Source organism: Talpa europaea, assembly GCF_964194135.1.
Source record: "Talpa europaea genome assembly, chromosome: 6".
NCBI classification, from domain to species: Eukaryota; Metazoa; Chordata; class Mammalia; order Eulipotyphla; family Talpidae; genus Talpa; species Talpa europaea.
In genome coordinates, this window is record NC_140072.1 from 39,484,501 (window position 1) to 39,509,269 (window position 24,769).

Here is a 24,769-nt window from a genome sequence, read left to right on the forward strand (position 1 = left end):
CAGCCTCCGCGCCCCGCAGCCCCCCGCGCTGCGCGCTCTCCCGGCGGCGGCCCGGGCGCCCGTGCGCCCCCCTCGCCCGGCGCGGCGGGGCTTGTCGACTTTGGGGCAAAGTGGAGGAAAGTGTGGGTTTGCGGGGGTCTGACTGGGAGGGGGGGCTGCCCGCGGGACGCGCCGCCGGGGCAGGTAGGGCGGGGGCCGGGCGGCCCGGGCCGCGGGCGGGGGGCGCCCCCCGCCCAGGTGGGGGAGGCGGGCAGCCCGCTGCCCTCGGGGCGAATTTCCCGAAGTGCAGACGGCGTGGAAAAGCCCGTCCATCCCCCCGGGCCTCAGGGGCCCCCCTGAGAAAGGAAGCTGCAGGTGGGACCGTTGAGGTTGGGTCCAGGTGATTCCATCAAGTGCACAGGTGACACCTGGAAGGCGTGTTTTAGGAGCTGGCGGTCATGCCACTCCCGCGCCTGCTTTGGTGATGCCGGCGTCCGCCTCTCCCGAGCCTGTTCTTTGCTTCCAAACCGAATTGCGAAATAGCAGCAGGCAGGATGTGTGTTTTTACTGCTTTTCCATACCTTGTGCTGTTGTGCTTTTGTTGTCGGACAAGTTGGTGTAAGATGGTGACAGTGTCGTTGCCACCTGAGGTTAGAATCAAATAGGTGTTTTGAGGTTTGTTTCTTTTTCTGCATGTTTAAAGAATATATTTCTATTAACAGGTTATCTTGGCACAGGTTACTGTAGCCCACATGTGTGAATTCTGAAGCGCGCTGGACGACAGAATTACGTAAGCTCTATCTCGATAACATTGAGCCTTTTGTAAATGTAAAAGAAAATTTAAAATGCCTTGTATAAAGTCACATAGTTTAAGAGATGGATTTCATGATTGTGCCCTTGATTCTTGAGGCACTTCTGTCCTGTTGTGGGATGGTAATTGTGGACTATGCCAAATATTTAGCAAAGTGTTCTCAGCCATGAGAGGTGTGGAGTATTTCAGAGAACACATTAACATAAAGGTTTTGTATCTGATATTAAAGAATAGGATTGGCAGCCCTTAAAGGACTATTAATAAAACATTTTTCAGTTGAGTTGAAAGTTCCATTTCACTTGGGCAGTGTGGAGAAGATGACTAGTAATTTTAACAACTAACTTTTTTGTTAACAGATTCAAATGTGTTAAGTGATAGTGTTGGAGATTATTAAGCTGTTAAGATTATTGCAAATGTGGGTACTGATAAAAATATGGGTCACTTTGTCTCTTGCTTTAGGTAGCCAATCACAAGGGCTATGAACTGCCTGTCCTGGTTTGAGCTGTGAGCATTACTTTTGTTCTTTTCTGGCGTTTTCACTTGTGTAGTTAAACTTCATTAGTTTGGAAGTCCGAATTAAAAATGTATGACCTTATTCTTACTGAGTATAACACTCATGTTTTTCTTAGAATATTTCAAGTCTTGTTACTAGAATTTTTTATATCCAACCAGACCTTAATAAGTTCCTGAATGGAGTATTTAATATTCCTTGTTTTTCATGCATTATCAACAGTGCATCTCTAGCTTAATTTCATTTTAGAGTTCATTCATTTTAACTTATCTCAGTCCATTTATAGTGAATCTTATATGTGCTTTATTTGTATTTAATAAAACTACTTAAAAATATCCTTTATTCTCACTTTACCCCCCCATTATTAATTGCATGCTTATTCTAATAATCTTTATACTTTTAGGTCTTATACTAGTACAAATCCTTTCTGAAGTAGGAGAGGACTAAGTATATAGCAATAAAAAGATACAAGCATTTTTATATAATGCCACGCCAGGATTAAATTCCAAGTTATATAATTCCCTTTAGAGTTTTGTTTAAATTTTGAAAATGCCTTTGACTTTACAACTTATTCCACAATAGATCTATGTTTATTAAGAATATACTTTTTTTTTCAATTCACACTTAAGCTGTTGGGTAAAATTAAATCCTGGGAAGGTTCTCCAGCATAACTTGAGGCTTGGTGTATCCCTAGCATTTCTCTTCATACTGCGGGGTGCCTAGTTGGAGAGCCAAAGATTGGTAGATAGAGCTTACACCTTGGCGTCATGCTAATTACGGTTCTCTCTCTGTACTGATTTCCTTGTGTGTAAAAGGTTAATAATGCCTGCTTTGTAGGATTTTATGAAGATTTAAAACATTGTGGGCCCACCGTATAAGAAACATTCAATGCATCAAAATGTGTTGTTATTCATAATATTATGCCCTACTGCTCATTCTTCACTAGTGGATATTTCTAATAATGTTCAGTTCTTTGTAGTAGCTCAGATGGTAGTTCTGAATTGCCTACAAATGGCCCCTTTAATCAGCAATACTCTTTTATTCAGGGAATTGCCCTCAGGCTTGTTAGGCATTTTTTGGAGGTGCATTAACTTATCTCAGTAGAATGTCATTTAGTATATTGCCAAGTGCATCTTGTGATCCCCTTGAGGCCACCAGAAATCAATCACATCTTGAGTGCCTGGCTTGACCCCAGGTAATGAAACCAGTTGTGCATCTAGTGGATTGAACAAGTGTCCGAGGGCAGACCTTTTGTTTGGTTTAATTTTTTAATACAGTTAACATTTATTGAGAACCTATTATGTGCTAGGCAATTCTGCTTAAGTACTGCCAACGACAGACTTCATTTTATTACGTTTTCTCAATAGCTTTGTTAGATGGGTGGTGAAGGCCTGGATTTCCTGAGTTGAAGTGATGCTAAGTGATGGGTCCTCGCTCATACAGTGTGATGGTTGGATTACTTCTTTTCTAAATGCCAGATGCTTCCCAGTTTACCCACTGGGGATAGGTTAATCACTAAAAAAAACTACATTTACTTTATGATGATTATAAATAGCGATAATTATAAATATTCTAGTTTTGTGATAACACATAAAAGAGGAACCAGGACAGATAGTTTCCTCATTTTATGGGTGAAACTGCAAGACCAGTGACAAACCTAGAGTCCTGTAAGTAATAATTGAGCCATATCTCTAGGAGCCTGGTCTTCTGACCCTTATATATTGCTAGTATGTCAGTTTTCTTGAAAACATTTTTTACATGTTCTTATTGCACAATAGAAAAACTGGAGAGAGTGAAGAGTATGTTACTCTCAGGAATAATTGTGTGATTATTAGCATTTTCAATGTGCAGTCTGGCTTACTATTTATTTAATGAACCCCATAGGTTCCCCCTTTAAGGGAGTAACCAGAACTTTCTTTTCACAGACAAAAAAAAAAACAAGGAAGAGGGAATATAGTTACAAACATTTTTCCCAGAGGAAAAATGCAGAGGATCCTTATAACATGTTAAATGACTTGTTTAGATGTCAGGAACCTACACATACACTTTAACCCCGCCAAATTCTGCTAATATTGGTGATTAGTCAGGAACCTACACATACACTTTAACCCCGCCAAATTCTGCTAATATTGGTGATTAGTAATCAAGAAGCCAATTGTTTGCATTACTGAACAGGTTTTCCTCTTTTCCCACTGATTAGGAGGAAAGGGCCCTGAGCCATTCTCAACCTATGAAGACTGTGGAGACAGCCCTGCTGTGAAGAGAACCCTGAGTAACAATTGTGAATAGTCTTGCAGCTTTGCTTGTTTTGCAGAGCATCTGAAATGAGCCTCTCTTGATGATTTTATTGGCCCCAAGCCAGGAGTACTGTATTCATTTGACTTCAGGATAAGAAGAAAGTCTCAGTTATCATCATAAACATATGAACCAGTGTGATGCTGAAATGAGATGAGGCTCCGAAATGGAACTGTGGCCACTGTTTTAGTATTTATCACGTCGTTCCTTACTTTGTCTTGGTATACTACATGGCAAAATGGGAAAGGTAAGGAAAATACCTCCCAAAGTGTTGTGCATGCTGCATGCTTTCTGCTAGTGGCCCAGCAGTTTCTTTTCAACATAAAAATGAAACTGTTTTCTTGGACGGGATTTTTAATTTGAATGAGGGTTTTTTTTGTTTTCAACTTCTTGTAATTGTACTTGGAGAAACAGATACAGATCAGTGGTTTATATAATACACGATAGCCAAGTTGAATAATAAAAACTTTGTTTTGATGTTTTATTTTTATTAAATACTGCAAGTGTTTAATAAACTTCGTAGTACTGGATGTTACATAAAATGCTTAAAAGGGTGCAGTTGGCACCTTCATGAAATTTAGATGCTGACTGTCCAAATGATTGAGTGCTGTGAAGTTAAGGATTTAAACTGCTTGTGTTGACAGGTTGCTTTAGGCAAAAGTATGAAGTGTTTAAGTAGAAATTCTGATTAGGAAAAAATTTTCTAAATGTGTGTAGACTGTAAAAACTTTTTAAGGAAGGTTATCTGCTCATCAATTGGAACTACATGCAGGGATAGTGCATAGCTTTGCTTTTTTTTTTTTAGAAAGAAGATACTTGGAGTAAATTCCTACCCATGCTTCTTACCTGACTCTTGTCCTTCCATTAAAGAATGTTGTTAGCAAGAAGGATGAAGATATTGAGATGAGTACATATTTGGTTAGGGTCAAGGGTCAAGTTAGAGTAGTAATCACCTGGTTCTTCGATATTTTATTGACTTGTAATGATAAATGAAAAGACGGATGCATAATTTAATTCTTCTGCGTGTCTAGATGTGGCTATGTTCCTGGGAGTCTCTATATAATGAGCTGATATGAATGAAAAATACATGTTCTGTCCTTTGAACAATTATAGTATTTCTTTGCTTTTTTTTTCTGAGTTCAGCTCTAATTTGGGAGGAAAAATGAGTGCAAAATTTTGTGGCCAAATATACATTTTAGATTTGAGTTTTTTAATTGTATCAACAGGAGAAGACTTAGGAAGAGCTTTGACTAGTTAATCAGATACTGAGTGTTTGACATAAACAAAACAGACTATTGGCCTTAAAAGTCTACTTGTGAAATGAGAAAATTGACCATAAGAAGAGTTTATGGGGTTTTTTCTTATCAGGAACTTTATGTATTCAGAGAGTTGTAGTAATGGAGAAACGTGACCCTTCTCACTGTCTTATTTAAGGGATTAGAATAAGGGATGAGCAGTTTTGGAATCTCTGTTCTATTGATTTTGTTTTTTTTTGTGTAAAGGCATTATAAGTAGTTTTTTTTTGTATTAAGCAGTTGTTAGAATCAAAACTAATTAAGAAAATACACATTCACCATGTGCTAGTAGGTTCCCATACCAAGTCTGTTCTCTTTGATTATAACATAGACTCTTGAGCTCTGATTTTTTGCCTAGTATTTTACCCAGACTCAGGTATCAACAGAGGTCTGTTATGGTTATGTAAAATCCTGTGTTTTAATGCTATCATTTATGTAACTGCTGATTCAGGCAGACTGATTCCATGCATGATGCTCTTAGTTACTGGTCTACTCAAAAGAGCAGAGACAGAGATTACAAATTGCTGAGACACTTCACAGAGAAAGAATAAATGTAAAGGCAATGCCAGGAAGAGTAGGGACAGGGGGCAGGTCAGGTGGAGGGAACTTCATGTGCAGCCATGAAGTTCTGAATGGATGTGGAACACTTGTGCTTTGGAATTGTGAGAAACTCACTGTGATCAGCACATGGGATTCCTAGACATTTTCAAGGTTTAGCTTGTCTATCTTTTGTCATGTGGTCTTCACTTACCCCTTAGAAGAATACACAAGCTCGTCTCTGGCATTGGTATAAGTTGAAGGGGGGGAATATCAAAAATTCTGCCAAGGAAGCTGGAGGGAAGGGGCCACTTTTAGCAGAGTATACAGGATTCTCACATTAAAAATAAAAAGACATCCCAAGTAGGATGGGAACATTGTAAGCAGGGGTTTTCTTACTTGCTGCTGGGAGTAGGGCTCCAGTGAACCTCCCAGTTTGGTCAGACACAACCCAGAAGGTGGGCCAGACCAAACAAGCATTCCTAGATCCCCTGCCCATGGGACATACACTGTCCATGTATGTTTCTGTGTGGACATGTTTTCATTTGGGTATTTATCAGGGATTAGAATCCCTGGGTCATACGGCGACTCTGTTTAGTCATTTGAGTTGCTGCCAGACCATTTATCCAAAGCAGCTGGACTTCTTTCTACAGACCTTCCCTCCATCGAGGTATGAGTGTTCTGATTTCTGCACATTCTTGACAACATGTGTTGTCTGACTCTTTGATTCTACTCATCCTTGTGGTTGCAACGTAGTATTTCATTGTGGTTTTGATTTGCATATCTCTGATGACTAATGATGTCTAGCATCTTTTTGTGTACTTTATAGCCACCTGTGTTACCTTCTCTGGAAAAAAAAAATCTCCAGATCCTTCTCCTATTTTTAAAATGGGTTATCTTTTTTTAAGTTGTAAAGTTCTTCGTATGTTCTAGATGCAAATTCCTTATTGAATATAATTTGCATTTTTTCTACCATACTATGAGTTTTTTTTTAAAAGATTTATTTATTTATGCATAGAAGAACTGGGGCACAGGCCAGAGATGTGGGGGGTGAAAGGGCCTGCCAGAGACAGAGTGGGAAACAGAACAGGCAGACTGACTGAAATACACTGCTGAGGGGAGCAGCGGGTGAGACAGGAGAGGTCTGCTGTGCCATGTGGGTTGCTCCCTGGCCGACCGGGGATCAAACTTGTGCTGCAGAGGCTGCGGATTGCTTCATAGTGTGGGGCTTAACTCCTTGCGCCAACAGGGAGGCCCCTCTACCACACTATAGGTTTTTAAAAAATTTTTTTACATTCTTGTTGGTGTCCTATGACACACAAGTTTTTAATTTTGGTGAAGTCTGGTCTATTTTATTGTTTGTGACTTGTGCTTTTGGTATCACATCAAAGAATCCAAATCCAAGATCACAAAGATTCTCCAATGTTTTCTTCAAAGAGTTTTACAGTTTTGCTCTTACATTTAGTTCTTTGATTTTATGTTAATTTTTGTGTGTGGTGTGAGGTAGAGGTCCACCTTTAGTCTTTTGCAATCAGCTGTCCAGTTGTCCTAGCATCATTTGCTTAAAAGACTATTGAATGGTCTTCTCACTCTTGTTGAAAATTAATTGATCAAAGACAGATTCAGTTCTTTCTGAATCTCAGCTCTATGTCATTGATCTTCCTTGTGCTATTACCACACTGTTTTTTGATGCTTTGTAGAAAGTTTTGAAATTGGGAAGTCTAAATTCTGCTACTTTATTTTCAGGATTATTTTGTTTTGGGACTTTGCAATATTGTTTTGGGACTTTGCAATTCATGTGAATTTTAGAATTGTCAATTTACATAAAGAAGTTAGCTGGGATTTCAATAGGGTTTTCACTGAACCTATGATGGTACTGGGTATTATTGCCGTCTTAACAATGTTAGGTCTTATTCATGAACATGGGAAATTTTTCCATTTATGTAGATCTTTCATTTGTTTCAACAATTTTTGTATGTTTTCATAGCACAAGTTTTATGCTGCTTTTGTTAAATGTATGCCTAAGTATTTTATTCTTTTTGATGTTGTTTGTTTTGAATCGAACTGTTTTCTTAATCTCATTTGTCAATTGTTTATTGCAACTACAATTGGCTTTTGTACCTTGCTCATTGCTGAACTTATTAGATATAATAGATTCTTATGAAGTCATTAGGATATTATATTTATAAGATAATGCCAAAACAAAAAGACCATACCATTTATGTATAGAAGTAATCTTTCCTTTCCAATTTGAATGCCTTTTATTTGTTTAATTTCGCTGGCTAGAATCAACTTCTATTACAGTGTTGAAGATGTGGTGAGAGCAGACATCCTTCCTGATTTTGTGGAGAAAACAGCCAGTCTTTCACAATTAAGTATGACATTAACTGTGGTTTTTAAGTAGATATCTTTCTGGATAAGGAAGTTTCCTTCTTTTCCTGCTTGCTAAGTGTTTTTTATCATGAATGAGCATTAGATTTTTGTCGACACTTTTCTTGTGTTAAGATAATGGAATTTTTGTTTTGTGTTTCATTGATTATAACTTTGATTGTTGTTTAGAAATTCAGCCAACCTTGCATCCTTAGGATAAATAACACTTGGTGTTCTCTTATGTACTGGATTGTATACTCTTGTATTGCTGGATTTGGTTTGCTAGTATTTGTTGGAGTTTTTGTGTTCAAATTTTGCAGAAGGGATTTATATCAATACTTTTCTTATATTTTTCTAGTTTTGATATCAGGGTAATACTAGCCTCATAGAATGATTTGAAACATGTTCTCTCTATTTTGGGGGAAGAATCCATGGAGAATTTGTATTAATTGTTTGAATGGTTGGTAGAATCAGGAGTGAAGTCACCTGGGTCTAAGTTTTCCTTGTGGGTAGTTTTTTGATGACTGAGTCACTGTCTTGTTATAGGTGCTTTACCTGTTTCATAGTCTCCAGTTTCTGTATTTCGTGTTCTAGGAATTTGTACAGGTGATCTAATTTGCTGGTGTACAATTGTTCATAGTATTTCTTTATAACCATTTCTATTTTTGTAAGATTAGTAGTAATGTCTCCTCTTTCATTTTTTAGTCTTATAATTTGAGTTGTCTTTTTCCTGGTCATAGTAGCTGAAAGTGGGGCAGTTTTGTTGATCTTTAAAGTATTGGGTTTTGGTTTCTTGATTTTTTTTTTTCTCTTTTCTCTCTTTCATTACTTTCTGCTCTAATCTTAATTATTTCTTCTGCTTTTTTAGGCTTAGTTTGCTCTTCTTTTTCTAGTGTTAAGATGGAAGGTAAGTTTTTGATTTCAGATCTTCTTTCTTAATGCAAGCATTTGCTGCTATAAATTTTCATATAAGCTCTGCTTTATCGTACCTCACAAGTTTTGATAATTTTTTTTCTTTTTAATTTCAGGGTTTTTTTTTTTCTGATTTCTTTTTAAAAGTTGCCCTTTACCAGTTGGACAGTATTGTTTTATTTATTATTTATTATTTATTATTTAGGACAGTATTGTTTTATTTCTACATACATGTGAGTTTCTCAGATTCGTTCCTGTTAATTCCTAACTCCATTTATGATTATAAGACATACTTTTTAAAAAAGATTTATTTATTTATGCATACAAGAACTGGGGTGTAGGCCAGGGGTGCAGGGGGTGGGATGGAGGCTGTGAGAGGATTCACCAGAGACAGAGTAGGGCGCAGAGCAGGCGGATCTACTGAAATCCACTGCTGAGGGGAGCAGCTGATGAGACAGGAGAGGTCTGCTGCACCATATGGGTCACCTCCCTGGCTGGGGATTAAACTAGTGCTGCAGTGGCTGGGGATAGCTTCATAGTGCTGATATTTAACCCCTGGGCCATCAGGGAGGTCCCCTATAAGATATACTTTGTATCATTTAAATCCTTTTGAATTTATTTAGATTTGTTTTGTTACCTAGCTTGTGGCATAGCTTGTAGAATGTTCTTTGTAAACTTGAGAAGAATATGTGCTGTTGTTGGGTGGAGTGATCTATGGATTTCTGTCAGGTCCAGCTGGTTTACAGTGCTATTAAAGGCTTTTTCTTGTCAGTCTTCTGTCCAGTTAACTCCCTACACTGTAGAACTATTGTAGAACTGTATTGCTGCCTTCATTTCTGTCATTTTTTTCTTCATATATTTTAGTGTTCTGTCATTAGTTATATATGTGTTTATAATTATTAAATCTTCTTTATCTCTAGTAACTTTCTGGAGGTTCTTTTGAAGAAATTGTTTATGAGTTCAGTATTTGATATTTGTTCTGACCCCCAGGAGGGTTCCTCCTAGCTGTCACTACCCAGTTCTCTCTTGCAAACTTCCCTACAGTTTAGGCTGTATCTTTATTAAAACCACATTGTCTCAGTTCCCTTCACTGAATTTGACAGGGCTCTTAGCTTAAATCTTCCATTCCCTGCTGTAAATGAAACCAGTTCATTTGGGAAGAGATACCTTTCTTATCAATCCTAGTCCCCCAGACAGCATTTCAGAGCCAAGGCTCTGGAGGTAGGCATGGGAACCCCAACTTCTCTTGGTACCCCACCCTAAAAACTGAGCACTGAATGAAGCGGGGGGGCCTAGTAGCCTGAGGTTGTCTTGGTTCTGCTGCTCCTGGGGTGAAACCATAACTTCATTAGCCAGGAGAAGGACAGTCAGGGCCTCAGCAAGCTGCACCTAAATAGAGCGTTTGTGCATGAAAAGTTCATGAAAAGATCAGATGTCATATCCTGTTAGCTATAAAAAAATAGGCACTAAATAAAGCATTTTGTTTAAAACTATGGCTATTTGCTTATTTGTAAGCAAAAACAGTAAACTTTCACATTTTTCTTTACAAAGTAAGCAAAGCTTTTGAACAAGATATAAGGAAAATTATAGTAAGTCTAGGGTTTAGAGTATGCTATCATCAGTCCACCTCATCAAAATTGTAAAATTATATTTGTTGTGTGCCTTTTGTTGTGTCAGGCACTGTTAGAGATTTGGGACATTGTTGTGAACATACCAGAAAAATCCCCACTCTAGTGTGGGGTGGGATAGGGAAAGGGAAATAGTCAAAGAAACAATAAGTAAATTTAACAATGAGAGTAAAGTATTTTTAAATTTCTTATCTCAAAATAATTTTAGATTTATCATAACATTGTAAGACTATTACATGCAGAATTCTTATTTTCCCTAATAAATGAAAAGGTGTCCTATCTCATTTTCTATCCTGTGTTTATTTTTGTACAAACTGAGTAATTACATGAACATGTCTTATAGCCTCTACATGAAGGGTAGTATTTTACCCCAAATATAAGAAAGCAGTCTTTCTCATGGTGTGTTTAAAAGAATCATATCTTAGATTTTATGTCCATATTGTACTTTTCATTTAGCTTTGCTGCCTGCCTCTTCTCCATCATTTACAGAATGCTGTGTTTACTCTTATTGTACTTAGTGATGGAAAGGCAAAAATGATGAAGACACAGAACCTACCCTTTGAAGCAAATTAATTCAAGGGCAAAATCAATAATCAGAATAAGTGGTGTTATTCATCCTTTTATGGAGGTGTGGACACATTACTATGATAGCATATAGATAGAAACAATTCATTCTGATAAGGGGTTCAATAAAAAACTTTTTACAAGAAAAATAAGTTAGCCTGAAAGATAACTAGGAGCTTGATAGAAGGAGAAAGGTATTGCATGAAATAATAGAGAATGTGCATGTTGGATTGAACCAAGCTGTGCACAAATAGCTATAGATTTGGCTCTGACCTGATGAACCAAAAAGGCTTGACTGAATGGACCAAAGGTCCAGATGCATGAAGGATGGAAAGAGGAAAAGAAAAGAACGGGGAAAGAGAGCCAAAGGACTAGAAGCTTCTGTTAGATGAGAAGCAGGTAAAATGGTAGTAAAGGTGGTCAGACATTTGAAAAGCTAGAGAGACCTCGATGAAGAGTATCTTCTAAATAAAGAGCTAGCCTCTGTCTTTAGATTTGGTTACTTGTTTTTGTAGGTTCTGACATGGTACTTATGCATGGGCATGCGAACAATTTTTTTTCTCAGTATTTAGCTTAAAGGTGCAATTGATTCTTTGAATGTCAAACAACTCAAATCAATAGGATAAAACAAGTTATATTAAATTATCCATGCCATGGGCTTCATTCATTTATTTCTGAACCTTCCTAAAATGTAGTAATTCTTATTTTTATACCTTCCTGAGGTTTTAGAAATCTCAGAAGGCTGGAATGAAAAGTGAGTATCTTCATAGACAACTTGTATTAAACACAGTCAGGGTTATAGATCTAGAGAGTCTTGAGGTGCAGGAGACCTGGTTGCCTCTCTCAAGATGATTTAAATCTGGGCAGGTTGTTATCTAATTGGGCCTTTTTAGGTTAGGATAATGAGGTTCTTTAAGTTCATGTTGTGTGTATAAATATTAGTTTTTTTCCATACTGTTGTTTTCCCCTGGAATAGGATTCTCAAGTGTTCTCTTACCATTTGTCTGAACTGGAAGGGTCTAAAATTCAGTATGCCTTATTCAAATCATCTGATTAGAAGGAAGACAATGTTGGTTTTTTCCCCCTTCTCTTTGAGATAAGGGACCTAGCTTGATCATTTTAAGATACTGAGTATTCTTTTTTTATCCATTTTCTTTGTGTCTTCATTAGACTAACCTCCCTCCCCCCACCCCCTTCTTGTGACATTCCATACTTTGTTATAAAACTGTTGGGCTTGCACAGAATTTCTCCCTTTTCTCCCATTGCATGGTATACATAGATAGATATAAATTTCTATCTATATAAGCAGATTGGCTTTATTAGAGAAAGCAAATAATCAGTATTGACAGTCTTCTACTTACTTAAATTAACAAGTTAATCAGAATATTCTGTACCTCTTTTTTGTATTACCACCTTTTTAATGAACATTTTTTTTCTTTTTTAGTACTATTTACATCCACTAAATATTTATTTTCTTCAAGTGTCCACATTGCCATAACTTATCTACTGGAAGCCCATTTAAAAAAAACGTTTGTCTCACCTTTTTAGTCCTCTTCTTGACATCTTTGAAAGGATCCTTGCTTGCTTATCTTATTTCTGTGCTTCCAATTGCACTTGATTTTTTTTCTCTATCAGAAGATGTGGAATGCCTCACGAGTCCTAGTTTTACCCCCATAAATACAACAACAGTAATAATAAGCAATCCGGGAAATATTTAGTGATGAATAAAAGTGTTGTGTTCTTAGAAAATGGTCATTATTTGGTTTTTCCAATTTAACCAATCTTGTTGCTAAATCGTCCTTTCCTATTTATGTAAGATTTGTTTGATCACTAAGACTTTCTTCCATGTTGATGCATTCCAGCTCTCTAAAAAGTAGTTCCAAGATTGGAGTTTTGTAAGGAAACTGAGCAGCTGGGGACTTGTTACTTAAAGGAGAATCTTGAGTGAAGTAGGAAGGGTTTGCCTACTTGTTTATCTCTTTCTTCACACAGTGGCAAATGGCCAGATGTTACTTGAATTTACTTCTTTTGTTAGTCCTGGCAAGCTTCTGTGTGGAGAAACTTCACTTGGCACTTTGGTTGCTATTTCATAGCACCAAAAATATTTTTCTTTTAAAGCTTCTTCACATATCTGTGAATAAGTTATGGGGAAAGGAAGTAAATGTTCAAGGAAGTGTTCCTAAACTGGGTGTGTAATGCTTTGCAGCCATGATCAATTTTTTTTTGTTTGTTTGTTTTACTGATACCTGTTTGTTCTTCCATTGTTGCCATCACTGTCATCTCAGGAGAAAGAAGCCAACAGTTTAAAACCAAAAACAAACATAGGGTTGGCATTTGGGAATAATGAGTAATGCAGTTGTCGAGTGTGCATTCATGGTCTCCTTTAGTTCTCACAACAGCTCTAGGGAAGTAGGTGAGTGTCAGTACCCTAATTGACATGAAGGCACTCAGGCAATTAATAATTTACTAAATCCCCCTCCATTACCTGACTGGAGAGTGATGGAGACAAGATCTGAACCAGGCTGTGGCTGTTGCCTCAGCTTGTACTACCTGAAGCAGATCTTAAGGACTGACTGCCCCCGGCTTCCTGAATTGGGTCACCATAGAGGATCTTCTGTGGGTCTGTTTTGTTAGTCCCCTAAAGTGACTTCCTCATACGCTTTTTAAAAACAGTAGCTTCTTTGATAGTATTTAATCATGCTCTAGACCTTTTTATGTTGTATTTTTTTTAAGTATGAGGTTTTATTTTAAGAAATTTAGCAGAAATCCAGTTTAACTTGGTTGTTTTTGTGAAAAAATTAGTTCATTCTGCCATTAGTGAAAGATTACTTAATTCGTGCAAATAATCTGTTGTCTCCTTTAGCACTGTTCCCTTTAACCATGGTTGCTGGTGTTTCTGGAAAAGGTGTATATTAATTTGAATGATAATGGTGGATTCTGTTTTATTGCTAAATACAACCATTAAAATGCCTTCCTAGAAAAATGTGTACTATATTATCCTTTCCTCCCCCACCCCAGAAATAATACAGAATTTTAGACTTCAGGAGTTTAGGTTTATTGTTTTTTTTTATTCGATATATAAGTTGTTTCCAATTTTTTATTTATTTTTTACATCATTGTTCATTTTAAACTATTTACTACCCTCCCCTCAGGTGTAGTTCCCATAGAATTTCCTTCACCAGTGCACCATCACCACAGTCCACTGTGCTCCTCCCTCTAGGTTTATGTTTGATGCAGAGGAGGACACTTGTAAATCTGGGGGGTCTTTTAAATAATTTTTTTTTATTGCAGTAACATTGGTACTGTATGTGAGTCAAAGGCTAAGGATACACTTCTTCTGATGCATGTTACCACACCACACCTACCATCAAGACATCCTCAGCTCTCCACCATTGACTATATTAAATTCAGTATTTTTCCCTTTTATTATAGACTTGAAAGACAGCCTTTTGTTAGTTGTGCTCACTAAAGTAAACTTGACATTCAGTAAGTCACAGAGTGGGACGTGATAGGCTTGTCCTAGATATTTTGGTCCATAACAGAGTAAGGTAAATGTAAAACAGCTGGAAAAAAAAATTAATAGGTAGGAAATGTGGTTTTGCAGTGTGAAACTTGTTTACTTTGAAACAGTTTTCTATGAGTGAGTCATATTGAGACCCAGGTATACCATGGTGTGTGTGTGGAATATTTTGACTTCTAACAGATGTTTAAATATTTAGGTTAAGTCATAGAGAATATCAAGAAGTAACTTCAAAGGTAACAAAAAAATCAGCCTTACTCTGGATTAGTAGTGAGAGGCAGGATAGGTGTAGAGTTATTAATCTCTTAAGATATTGTTCTTGCTTTTCTCTGCCTGGGAAACAGTGGGAGTGTTACGTTGGAGAGAAACAAGAATCTAGAATCTTGTTTCCATCTAGAAATAAGAATCTTGAAACAAGAATCTAGAAACAAGAATCTTGGTTCTTATAGCTTGCTCTTGATATTGAAAACATCACTTTAGTTCTCCTGAGGCTTTTGGTTGTTGTTATTTTTGTTTATGTCTCTCATTCCTCTGTTAATGAGCAAGGAAAAATATTAATGATTGGGAGAAGTGCTAGAAGGCAAAATGTAGGTAAACAAAGTTATTTTTGTTTTTTTATATTTAAAGGACAAGAAGGTGAATACTGCAAATCACAGAGCTTGACATTTGGGGCAGACATTAGTTTGGTACTTTGTAGCATGAATACTTGTAAAATGAAGTAGTGATTATTAGCAACCAGCAAAAATTAAGTAGTATTGAGTCTAGACGGGTTTCTTATGGACATTGACCTGTGCTCACCTCACTGTATCCCATTAAAAAAAATTAAAAGTATACAGAGAAATATAGTGAATAATAGAGAAGTATTTCCTAGGTTTCATATTTCCTGTCTTTTCATTTTTAATAAATAAAGCATGGTCAATTTACCTAAAACATCTTGTTCATTTTTTTTAATCTCTGTGCTCTGCCTTGATTGAGGCAAACCACATCATGTATGTGTGTGCTAGTTTATTTTTCATGCATTTATTTATGTATGTACATAAAAATTGATTATATGTCTGTTTTAAAACTAGCATATTATGCAATATGTGATAGTATTATATAAGTATTCTTTATAGAAATGTCTTGCTTTTTTTTTTTTTTTGTGGGACCCTCGCCAATGCCTGGGGAACGAACTGGCCCTGCAGAGGCTGTGGGCAGCCTCGCAGCCCAGTGCTCAACTGCGGCGCCACCAGGGGAGGCCCGTCTTGCTTTTTTTTTAATATCATTTCAGTGTTTCTGAGAAGGGATGTACTCTGGAGGACTCTACTTCACCATTGTCACTTAAATATCACTCTTACGCTTTTTACACCATTCCAGTTCCTAGCAAGACTGTAGCCCAAGTTCTTTTTTTTTTTTTTTTTTTTTTTTTTTTAAACATCCCTTTTTTTTGTACCAACATGCATGGTAGATAACGTTTTGGACAGTCTAGTCACCATCTGTATTTTTTTCGGTTTATTCAGCATCTACATTGTGTCGCTCATTTTCAGTGTTTGAGTATACTTAATTTTTGGTATATAGCAATAGGAATTTTATTGTCAATTGATTTTCATTAAGTTCAGATTATTCCATGATGACTTAATCAGTTGTGTGCCTATAGATAATATTTTTATTTTTATTTTTAATTTATTTATGTACAAGAACTGGGATACAGGCCAGAGGTGTGGGAGGTGAGAGGATTCACCAGATACAGAGCGGGAACAGAACAGGTAGATAGACTGAAGTACACTGCTGAGGGGAGCAGCGGGCTAGACAGGAGAGGTCTGCTGCGCCATGTGGGTATCTCCTTGGCTGGCAGGGAATCGAACTCATGTTGCAGAGGCCATGGACAGCTTCACAGTGCTGCACTTAACCTGCTGCGCCACCAGGGAGGTCCCAAGATAATGTTTTTAATGGATATTATTTCTTTTATAATCTGGGTTATTATATAATTTATTTTCCAAATTGCTGGGGCACTTGAGAGTAAAGGCAATGCTATTAACAGTTTTGCTGGAGTAACAGTTATAAATTGGAACTGTTCTAAGCAAAGATAAGCATGTAGTTAACCTATTAAGGAAGTAAAAGACGTGTAGAAAGTGGCCATGTTCAGATGGACCAGGGAATCTGGATGCTGCTATTGAACTGATTGAATTGTGCTGGGAAACAAAATGCTTAGTGATCTAGAACTCTCTAGAATCATGGTGACCCTACCTACTGGAGAGTGCGTGATCCAGGCATTAATCAAATGTGCACTGTGTTGTAATTAATGCTTTAAGAAGGAAGTATAACCAAGGAGAGAGAAAACATTTCCTGAGGTAGTAGCAAGCATTTGCTAATAGTCATGAAAGAAAGTTACCTTTTACTGTGTGTATTAAGATCAGGATGCTTAATAAACCCTCTTCTCTAGAGCGTTTGCCCTTGTCTACCTAGTTGGATCATATAGCAATGATAACATGGGTTTCCTTATTAGAAAACTAAGATTAAAGATAGAGTGGAAATAAGATGACAGATGTCCTCCTGACAGATGTTCTCCTGTTACCTTCCTTGGGGGAAGTGACTTCCTTACATGGATTATGCCTCTTGTGTGTTTTTTTTTTTAATATTTATTTATTTATTTATTTATTTATTTATTTATTTATTTATTTATACTAGCACTGGGTACAGTCAGAAGCACGGGAGGGTGAGAGAATTCACCAGAGCCAGAGCGGGGAGCAGAACTGGCAGACAGACCGAAGTACACTGCTGAGGGGAGCAGCAGGCGGCAGGAGAGGTCTGCACGCCATGTGGGACCCCCGCCCGGGGGCCGGGGATCAAACCAGCGCTGCAGAGGCTGTGGGCAGCTTCGCAACCCAGCGCTCAACCACTGCGCCACCAGGGGAGGCCCCCTCTTGTGTTCTTTTGATGTATAATCCAGAAGTTAATCTGCTAAATTATAGGGGAGTAACTGAACAATGCCTTTATTAGTCTTAGCACTTCAACTATTGCTGTAATGAATTAGATCTTGAGGGAAATGTACTAATCCTAGTTTATAGGGTATTAGTGGTTTATTGGCATAGTGCTCTTTGATTCTTAAGTGGCTTTCTTCATGTTGCTCTCTCTGGCTCAGTTAATTTACTCATTGACCTAGTGTTAATTGAGCATGTATGAGCTACCATACACTAGACCCCCACAATGAACAGGATAAGTGACAGTGAACAGGAGCAGTGACATCCTTGTCACTTTTGTAGAGACTTTCACAGAGATGTCAGTGGGAGAGGGGAAGTTACACAATAATAGCTGAACAGACGAGAGATTATTTCAGATATCAGTGAATACTGACAATAAAACAGCTAATGTGATGGAGCATGGTGGAGTTGGGAATGAGGACTTTTTAGATACAGGTAATAAAAGAAGGCTTCTCTGAGGAGATAACAATTGAATTGAGGCCTAAATGGTGAGTGGAGTGGAGAGGACCCCCAGCAATAGAAATAGGACATAAAAGTCTGAGACAAGAATGAGCTGGACATGTTGAGAGACTATAAAGCCAGCACAGAGGTGTGTGGGAGTGTGGTAGACATGGCATCAAGAGTTCTGTGATTTGAGATGCTTGAGCTGGAGATAGAAGTTCTAGTATTATTGGTGTATATAAGAAATTTTAAGATTTTTTTTTGTTTTTGCATGAAGAACTGGGTGTAGGCCAGAGGTGTGGGGGTAGTGGGGTGAGAGGATTCACCAGAAACAGAGTGGGGAGCACAGTGGATCTACTAAAATACACTGCTGAAGGGAGAATGGCCGAGACAGGAGCGTTCTGCTGTGCCATATGTGGGTCAGCTCCCTGGCCAGGGATGGAACTCAGGCCATCTGACATCTCCTTCTCCTTCTCACATCTCAGTTTTCTTCAGGAACCAGTTTATTTTCATCTTCTACGTTATCACCATCCTGATTATTTAATATTAACCCCAAATTCTTGCAAATATTCTTCTGCAAACCCTCTTTGCCCCAGCCTTACCTGCTCCTGAGCTTCCAGCTTACATGCCTCTGCACGCCCATGCTCTGTCCCTGCCTTCAGGTCCCTCTCTTCATTGCATCAGTTTCATCACACTTTAATTCTTTAAATTTTTAAAAATATAGTTCTTGTATAGTAGTGTTTTGAAGGTTTCATCTGCTCAATTCAATATCTGGGAACACTCAGAGACTATTTCTGTTGACTGCTTTTATTTTTCCCCTCTGAGCCTGGGTAACATTTTTTTTTTCCTTTGCATGTCTTGTAAATTTTTGTTAACTGCTGTATATGTTTTAAATAATACAGTTAATGCAACTCTAAATTCTTTTTACCCCTGAAGCTGGTGAATTCATTGGCTCATTTGTTTAGCAACTTGAGTGGAGTAAATTCTCCAAATTCCACATCACATAACTATTAATGCCATCTCACCTTTGGCTCAATTTTTTTTTTTTTTAAGCTTGATTTCCTGAAAGGTTTGCACCTTTGTCTTCATGGCATAATTTTCAAAGAGATTGGTTGAAGGTTGTAGTCACACACTGAAGCAGTGATGCTCTAGTCTGCAGATGGGTCCTCGCAGATCCTGGAGCACAGTCACACATCAGGCGTTTCCAAGACTGCCCCAGCTTTATTTTCTTTTGGGTTCCTTTTCAGTTGCTCTGTTCTCTAGGCCAGGCACAGGTGGGTGATGTACCAGTGGTCTGCATAGCCTCCAGTTAGCGAGCAGTGGTCGCTTAGCCTCCAGTCAGCCTTTGAGACAAGTGATGCCCCTTTTAAGTCCCCTGTTGCTCTCTCACTTCGTGGAACTCGGTAACTCCCTAGGAGGTCTGGCTGATCTGCCAGTTTATTGCTGACCCCCAAATGAATGACATCCTCAGCCTCAGGCTAGCCATTGCCCCCCCCCCCCCACTCTCCACCTCTCACTCCCCATTTATTTTCCTTTACAATTGCAACTTTGGTCAGCAACACTCCAAACCAAATTGAGTAGCTTCTGCCAGTGGCAGTGTGCCTGCTAGTCTTGGGCCTGCCCCAGGATTGTTGAACTTCTGGAGTGAGAGAACAAAAGGATGAGGGCAGGGGCAGCTCCTGCAAGAGAGTATTGGTAGACTTAGCTGTTCTGAGCCTAACTGCTGTCGTTTCATGAATAAATGCTTTTCAGTTTGTTGTCTGGTTTGACTTCCAGAGCACTGACATGGTTGTTCTTGACTCTTGTTCAGCTTTATAGATGCTTTTTCAGGGAGAGGGTTTGTGGGACTCCCCATTCTGTTATGCCAGAAGTTAGAAGTCTCTTGGGAATTAAAAAAAAAAAAATGGTTGTCTCAGGTGATGTTAATGTTCAGCCAGCTTGGCCAGCCCTCATACTAAGGATTCTTCAGCTCTAAATACATACACATAAAATCATGACGCAGTAAAGTTTTTGTCATTTGAATTAAAAAACATTTTTAGTATTTGAGGCATTGTAAATATGCTCCTAATTTTAAAATAGGACCTAAAGAAGGGGTGGACTATAGAACTAGAACCTGCCAAGGCACTGGCAGCCTTTTTTGTTTATGTATTAAAATTGGAAGGTTTAGCCCGTGGACTTGGTATGGTATTATTTTATGTTCGGCTTAGCTGGCTAGTATCCATTTCCTAAAACAGTTTCCTAAACTTGTTTTTCCAGGTTGGAAAGCTTCTTAAGTAGTATACGTGCTGTGCTCACAGGTTGTCTGGAATCTCTGCTTGTTGTGTTCTTAACTTTAAAAGGGATATTATTCATGGCTGACATATTAGAGGAGACTAAATTGAGAACATTGGGTTATTACAGAACATTAGTAACTGAATTACCTTGTGCTGCTGTGGAAAGATTTCCAGTCATGTTTTAGGGACTTGAGTAATTGTCCAGTTTGAGACCTGAGTGTATAGAGAAGTACATGGATAAGGGTGTGCTGGACCCATAAGCCAGAAGTAGACAAGAGTAGCATAAAAAAAGAGACTAATACATCAAATTTATCAGACTATAAATGCCTAAAAATCTTTAAGTGCTAATAAAAGGAATCTAGATATGAGAGCAGTGCAAACTTTTTTTGATTTTTCTTTTGTTTTTCTGGGCTAATGGTTCTTAAAATGTGGTCCGAGGACCCATGAGGATTCCAAAGACCATTTTAGGAGGCTCATGAAGTCAAGATTATTTTTATACTGAAATATATATACATATTTTTAAATTTATTTTATACAAGCATTGGATACAGTCAGAAGCGCGGGAGGGTGAGAGAATTCACCAGAGTCAGAGTGGGGAGCAGAGAAGTCAGACTGACGAAGTACACTGCTGAGTGGAGCAGCGGGTGGCAGGAGAGGTCTGCGCGCCATGTGGGATCCCCGCCCCGGGGCCGGGAGCAGCCGGGGATCGAACTGGCGCTGCAGAGGCTGTGGGCAGCTTCGCAACCCAGCGCTCAACCGCTGCGCCACCGGAGAGGCCCTGAAATATATGTATTTTTTGGCCCTTTTCACCGTCATAAGAAATAGCAGAAGCAGATAGGAGAATTAAGCTGTATTTTAAGCCAAATAATAGAGATATTTGAGCAAATGTCACTGTACGAAAAAAAATTAGTAATAGATTTTCTAATATGTTTATGTGAACATGTAATGAGTTCATTGTTTAAAAATAATTTTAAGTAGATATGTAACATGTTTATTGGTTTCATGTCTAATATAGTAAATGTAGGTATAATTCACATAAACAAAAAGTCTTGGGGGGTCCTCCCCTTTTGAAAAATATAGGGATTCTGAGACTAAGAAGTTAGAACTATTGTACTAAATATAAATAAAATGTAATTGCCCTAAGTGGTGCATGTTATGTAACCTACACTTTTGCTTAATATATCATAGATTTTCCCCATGTCATGGTTTTTAGTGCATTCCTAATATGTAATTACCATATTAGCTTAACCTTACAAATAATGTTATGACAAAGTTTGCAAATATTATTGCTCAATTATGATTTTTTTAATTTAAGATTTGTCTCAGCTCACTGGCACAGCTACTAATTACCCGGCATTCTAGAAGGCATTGACATTTTGGGGAAAAACTCTAAAATATGACTCCTGCTGTACAGAAAAGTAAAAAAAAAAACAAAAAAAAAAACAGCAGATATGAGACTGCTTTTCACTAGAAAGTCTACTTGCAAGGTTATAACTGACTGGCATCAGGGCACTAGATTGGTGAACACAGATGTAAAACTTTCCCTAAATGGTAGGGATGACGTTGTGCTGTTTGTACAGGCTGTTTGGTTTATGCTGAACACCTGCTTTTCCCCAGGAAAGTGCCTTGGGCATGAGTCTCTTATGAGCTTCTTTTTGCACATATTGTCAGCAATCGTTGCTGGAAGGAATTAAATGTGTCCTGGCCCACACGACTGAGAAGAGCGCTGGGTTTCCCCTAGTGCTGCACCCATGTGCCTTTTCCCTTTGCTGACACAACTGTGTGCTGAGTCCTGTGAATCTTTCTGGGTGAGGTCTTAGGGGTCCCTGAAACACAACACAGGAGCTTAGTTTAGTGGAGAAAAGGATGTACTTACAGTACAGTGTAGTAAATATAAGATAGGAATATGATTAAAATAAAGATGTGTTTAACAGAGGACATTGTCAGAACTTCTTAGAGGTGGCGACCAGAGTATTTTGAAGGATGAATAGAATCTTACCAAATGAAGAAAGAGGAGGAGTGAGTCTGATAAGAGGGGTAAAGCTGATGGTGTGTTTGGAGATATCCAAGCAGATTGATGATGTTCAAACAAGAAGTGGTCTTGGGTAACATTAAGAGGTAATGTTGGAGAGTTAAGGGGGTCATTTTAAGAGTTTCCAGTTTAGAAAATTAAGCTGTTTAGCCATCCAGAAAATGGTGGGAAGGAAATGCAAGAAGGCATGAACACAAGCTATGTTCTCATCCAGGTGAAGTTTAAAATGAGTTTGCAGTGGCAGCTGTGTGAGGAAGACAGGACAGATGAGCACCACAGTAAGCAAACAGGATGGAATTTCAGAGTAGAGGAGATTCAGAATTTAGAGAGGTGAATGAATGGAACCTAAGGAATTTTTGAGAAGTGTACTCAGCCTATTGATGAGAAATTCAGGTTATTTTGTGTGTGTGTGTGTAGGAAGTGTAGCCTCTGATATTTAAGTAGTGCCATCCTCTCTGATCCCTTACCTTAGTGGCTGAGAGAGAAGCAGAGTTGGCTTAGCAGTAAGATGATTTTTTTAAGAAGTTAGAGCAGAATGAATCATGAGAGGCTTGTTGAACTTTTTACCTTGAGCCAGCATGGTTTTAATGTCTAGAAACCTCAACTTTGAGGTTTCTTCTGTTAGTGTGAGAATGGGTGAATTGTGACTGGAGGAAGTGACAATTTCCCTCAACTCAGTTTTAAAATCCTTATTTTTACCAAGAAATGCATCACTTTTCCCCTCTGAGTCTAATAGACTTCCTATATTTATTTTTATTTTAAGTGAGTTTACAAATAATTCAGAAATGAAAAAGGGATAAGTAAAAAAAGAATGACTTATTATAAATTGTAGTAAGAATTTAAACATAGCAAAGCCAAATTTTTAATTTTATGTATTTCTGATTTGGTTAGGTATATCTGAGTAGCATCCTTTAAGTACAGTTAATTGCTCATCAACTGTCATGTATGAATTTAGGACACATCCTGCTTGTAAATTCTGATTTCATATTTCAGATATATTTCTAATAGGTTTTGGCTTATTATTTCTAGTTCTTCTGAACTTGCATCAAGATGCAAAATTTTTGAAAACTTTTACAGCGATTTTGTTGAAGATATCCACCTTCTTAATTGCAAAATCTTTTAATTAAATTAAATTTATAATACCAATTAAAGTGATGTAATGAAGCTATTTTCGTTTCTACCTCATCTCTTTCTAATCACTTGTAGGCACATCAGCCTTCATCATTTGTCTATTATAAACCTTACCAGTAAATCTTGTTATAAAAGTATATAATAGACAAAAGAATGCTCTTATCTTTTCAGCAAAGCAGCATGTTTTGGTTCTTATGGCAGACTTTGTGATAAAGCCCTCCCAGTTGAATGACTAACTGGGTGAAAATGTTGTATTTCCTTTTTGTCTTTAGAAAGTCTTGTTTACTCATTGATTTTTGTGTGTGTGTGTGTGTGCGTGCGTGTGTGTGTGTATACCTTGTAAAAACTTATGGATTCTTTTTAAAAACAGCTCATTTAAAATAATGATAGAAATATAGAAAAGCTGCAAAAAATATAGAGACACAGTGTTACTTTCACCCATTTACCCCCTATATTTACTTCTTGTGGTAAGTTAGATATGTATAATACAGGAGATTGACAGTGTTACTGTGGGTGTGTTGTCATATTATCAGGTGTGCAGATTCTTTTAACTACTACCACTGAGAAGATGACAAAACAATTTTATCACCATAAAGAGGTCCCTTGATAATGCATACCTGAAATTTCTATAATGTTGCAATGCAGTGTTAACCTCAGTTGGGAAAAAAATACAACTCCTTTAGCTGCTTGGTCATGCCTGCTCCTCCATCCCCCGCCACGCTGACTCCTGACAACCACTAATCTGTTATCCATCACTCTTTGTGCTTTTGGAAATATTACATGAGTGGAGTCACACAGTATGTGAGCTGTTGAAATTGAAAACAGGAACTTGTCATCTCACTAATTTGAAGGAATTTTTGTCATTTATGTTAAAGTTTGAACTAAGCTACTCAGGAGAGCAGTGTGGTGCATTAGGAAATATTGGAGAAAATTCTAGAAGGAGTCACTAGTAACCCTCTATTTGGATGGGTGATGGAGGATAGACTGCCAGGGAGAAGAGCTAGGGAAACCCGTCAATAACTCCTTTCTGTTTACAAGAGCTGGGTGGCATTCGTTAACAGGATTTACTGGGTACTTGACCACACACATTCCTTTCATTGCCTTGGTTTTTCAATGTGAAGTTTGGGCTTGCTGTGACTTTGTGGAGAGGAACCTGCTATTTAATGTGGAAGGGTGGAGTTAGAAATAAAAGACTGATGTGAAAGATAGGGGACATGGCCTATTTGGAACTCTTCCATAGTTCTGGGCTTTGGACTAAGCAGCATATCATCTGGACCTGAACGAAAATGTTTGTGATTTTATTCAGCAGTCCATAGCTACAAGGAAGCTTTCAAAAGCCGTTCACTTTGAAGTAGCGGAGCATTTTGGAAGGCAGCTATGCTCACCACTATACCACCAACGCCGCGGAGCAAGTAGCGGAGCATTTTGGAATTAGGGGTGCGGGATCTCTCTACTAGTATTGGTTAGTTTACCTGCTTGGTGAAGATGGCTTCTGGGAAGGTGGTTTCAG

General features: G+C 38.1%; 1 protein-coding gene across 4 annotated transcripts in view; it reads left to right on the forward strand.

Moving 5' to 3' along the window:
• Positions 1–3,749: 3,749 nt before the first annotated feature.
• Positions 3,750–24,769, forward strand: part of MGAT4A (alpha-1,3-mannosyl-glycoprotein 4-beta-N-acetylglucosaminyltransferase A) — a gene marked incomplete at both ends in the record, with an annotated part of 63,875 nt that continues 42,855 nt past the window's right edge. For 3 of the 4 annotated variants that reach the window (XM_084235662.1, XM_084235663.1, XM_084235664.1), the window contains one exon: positions 3,750–3,843. In XM_084235662.1, the coding sequence (XP_084091788.1) occupies positions 3,750–3,843 (94 nt within the window). Of the gene's footprint in view, positions 3,865–24,769 lie in introns of all 4 variants that reach the window. The other variant, XM_084235661.1, reaches the window with a different exon arrangement.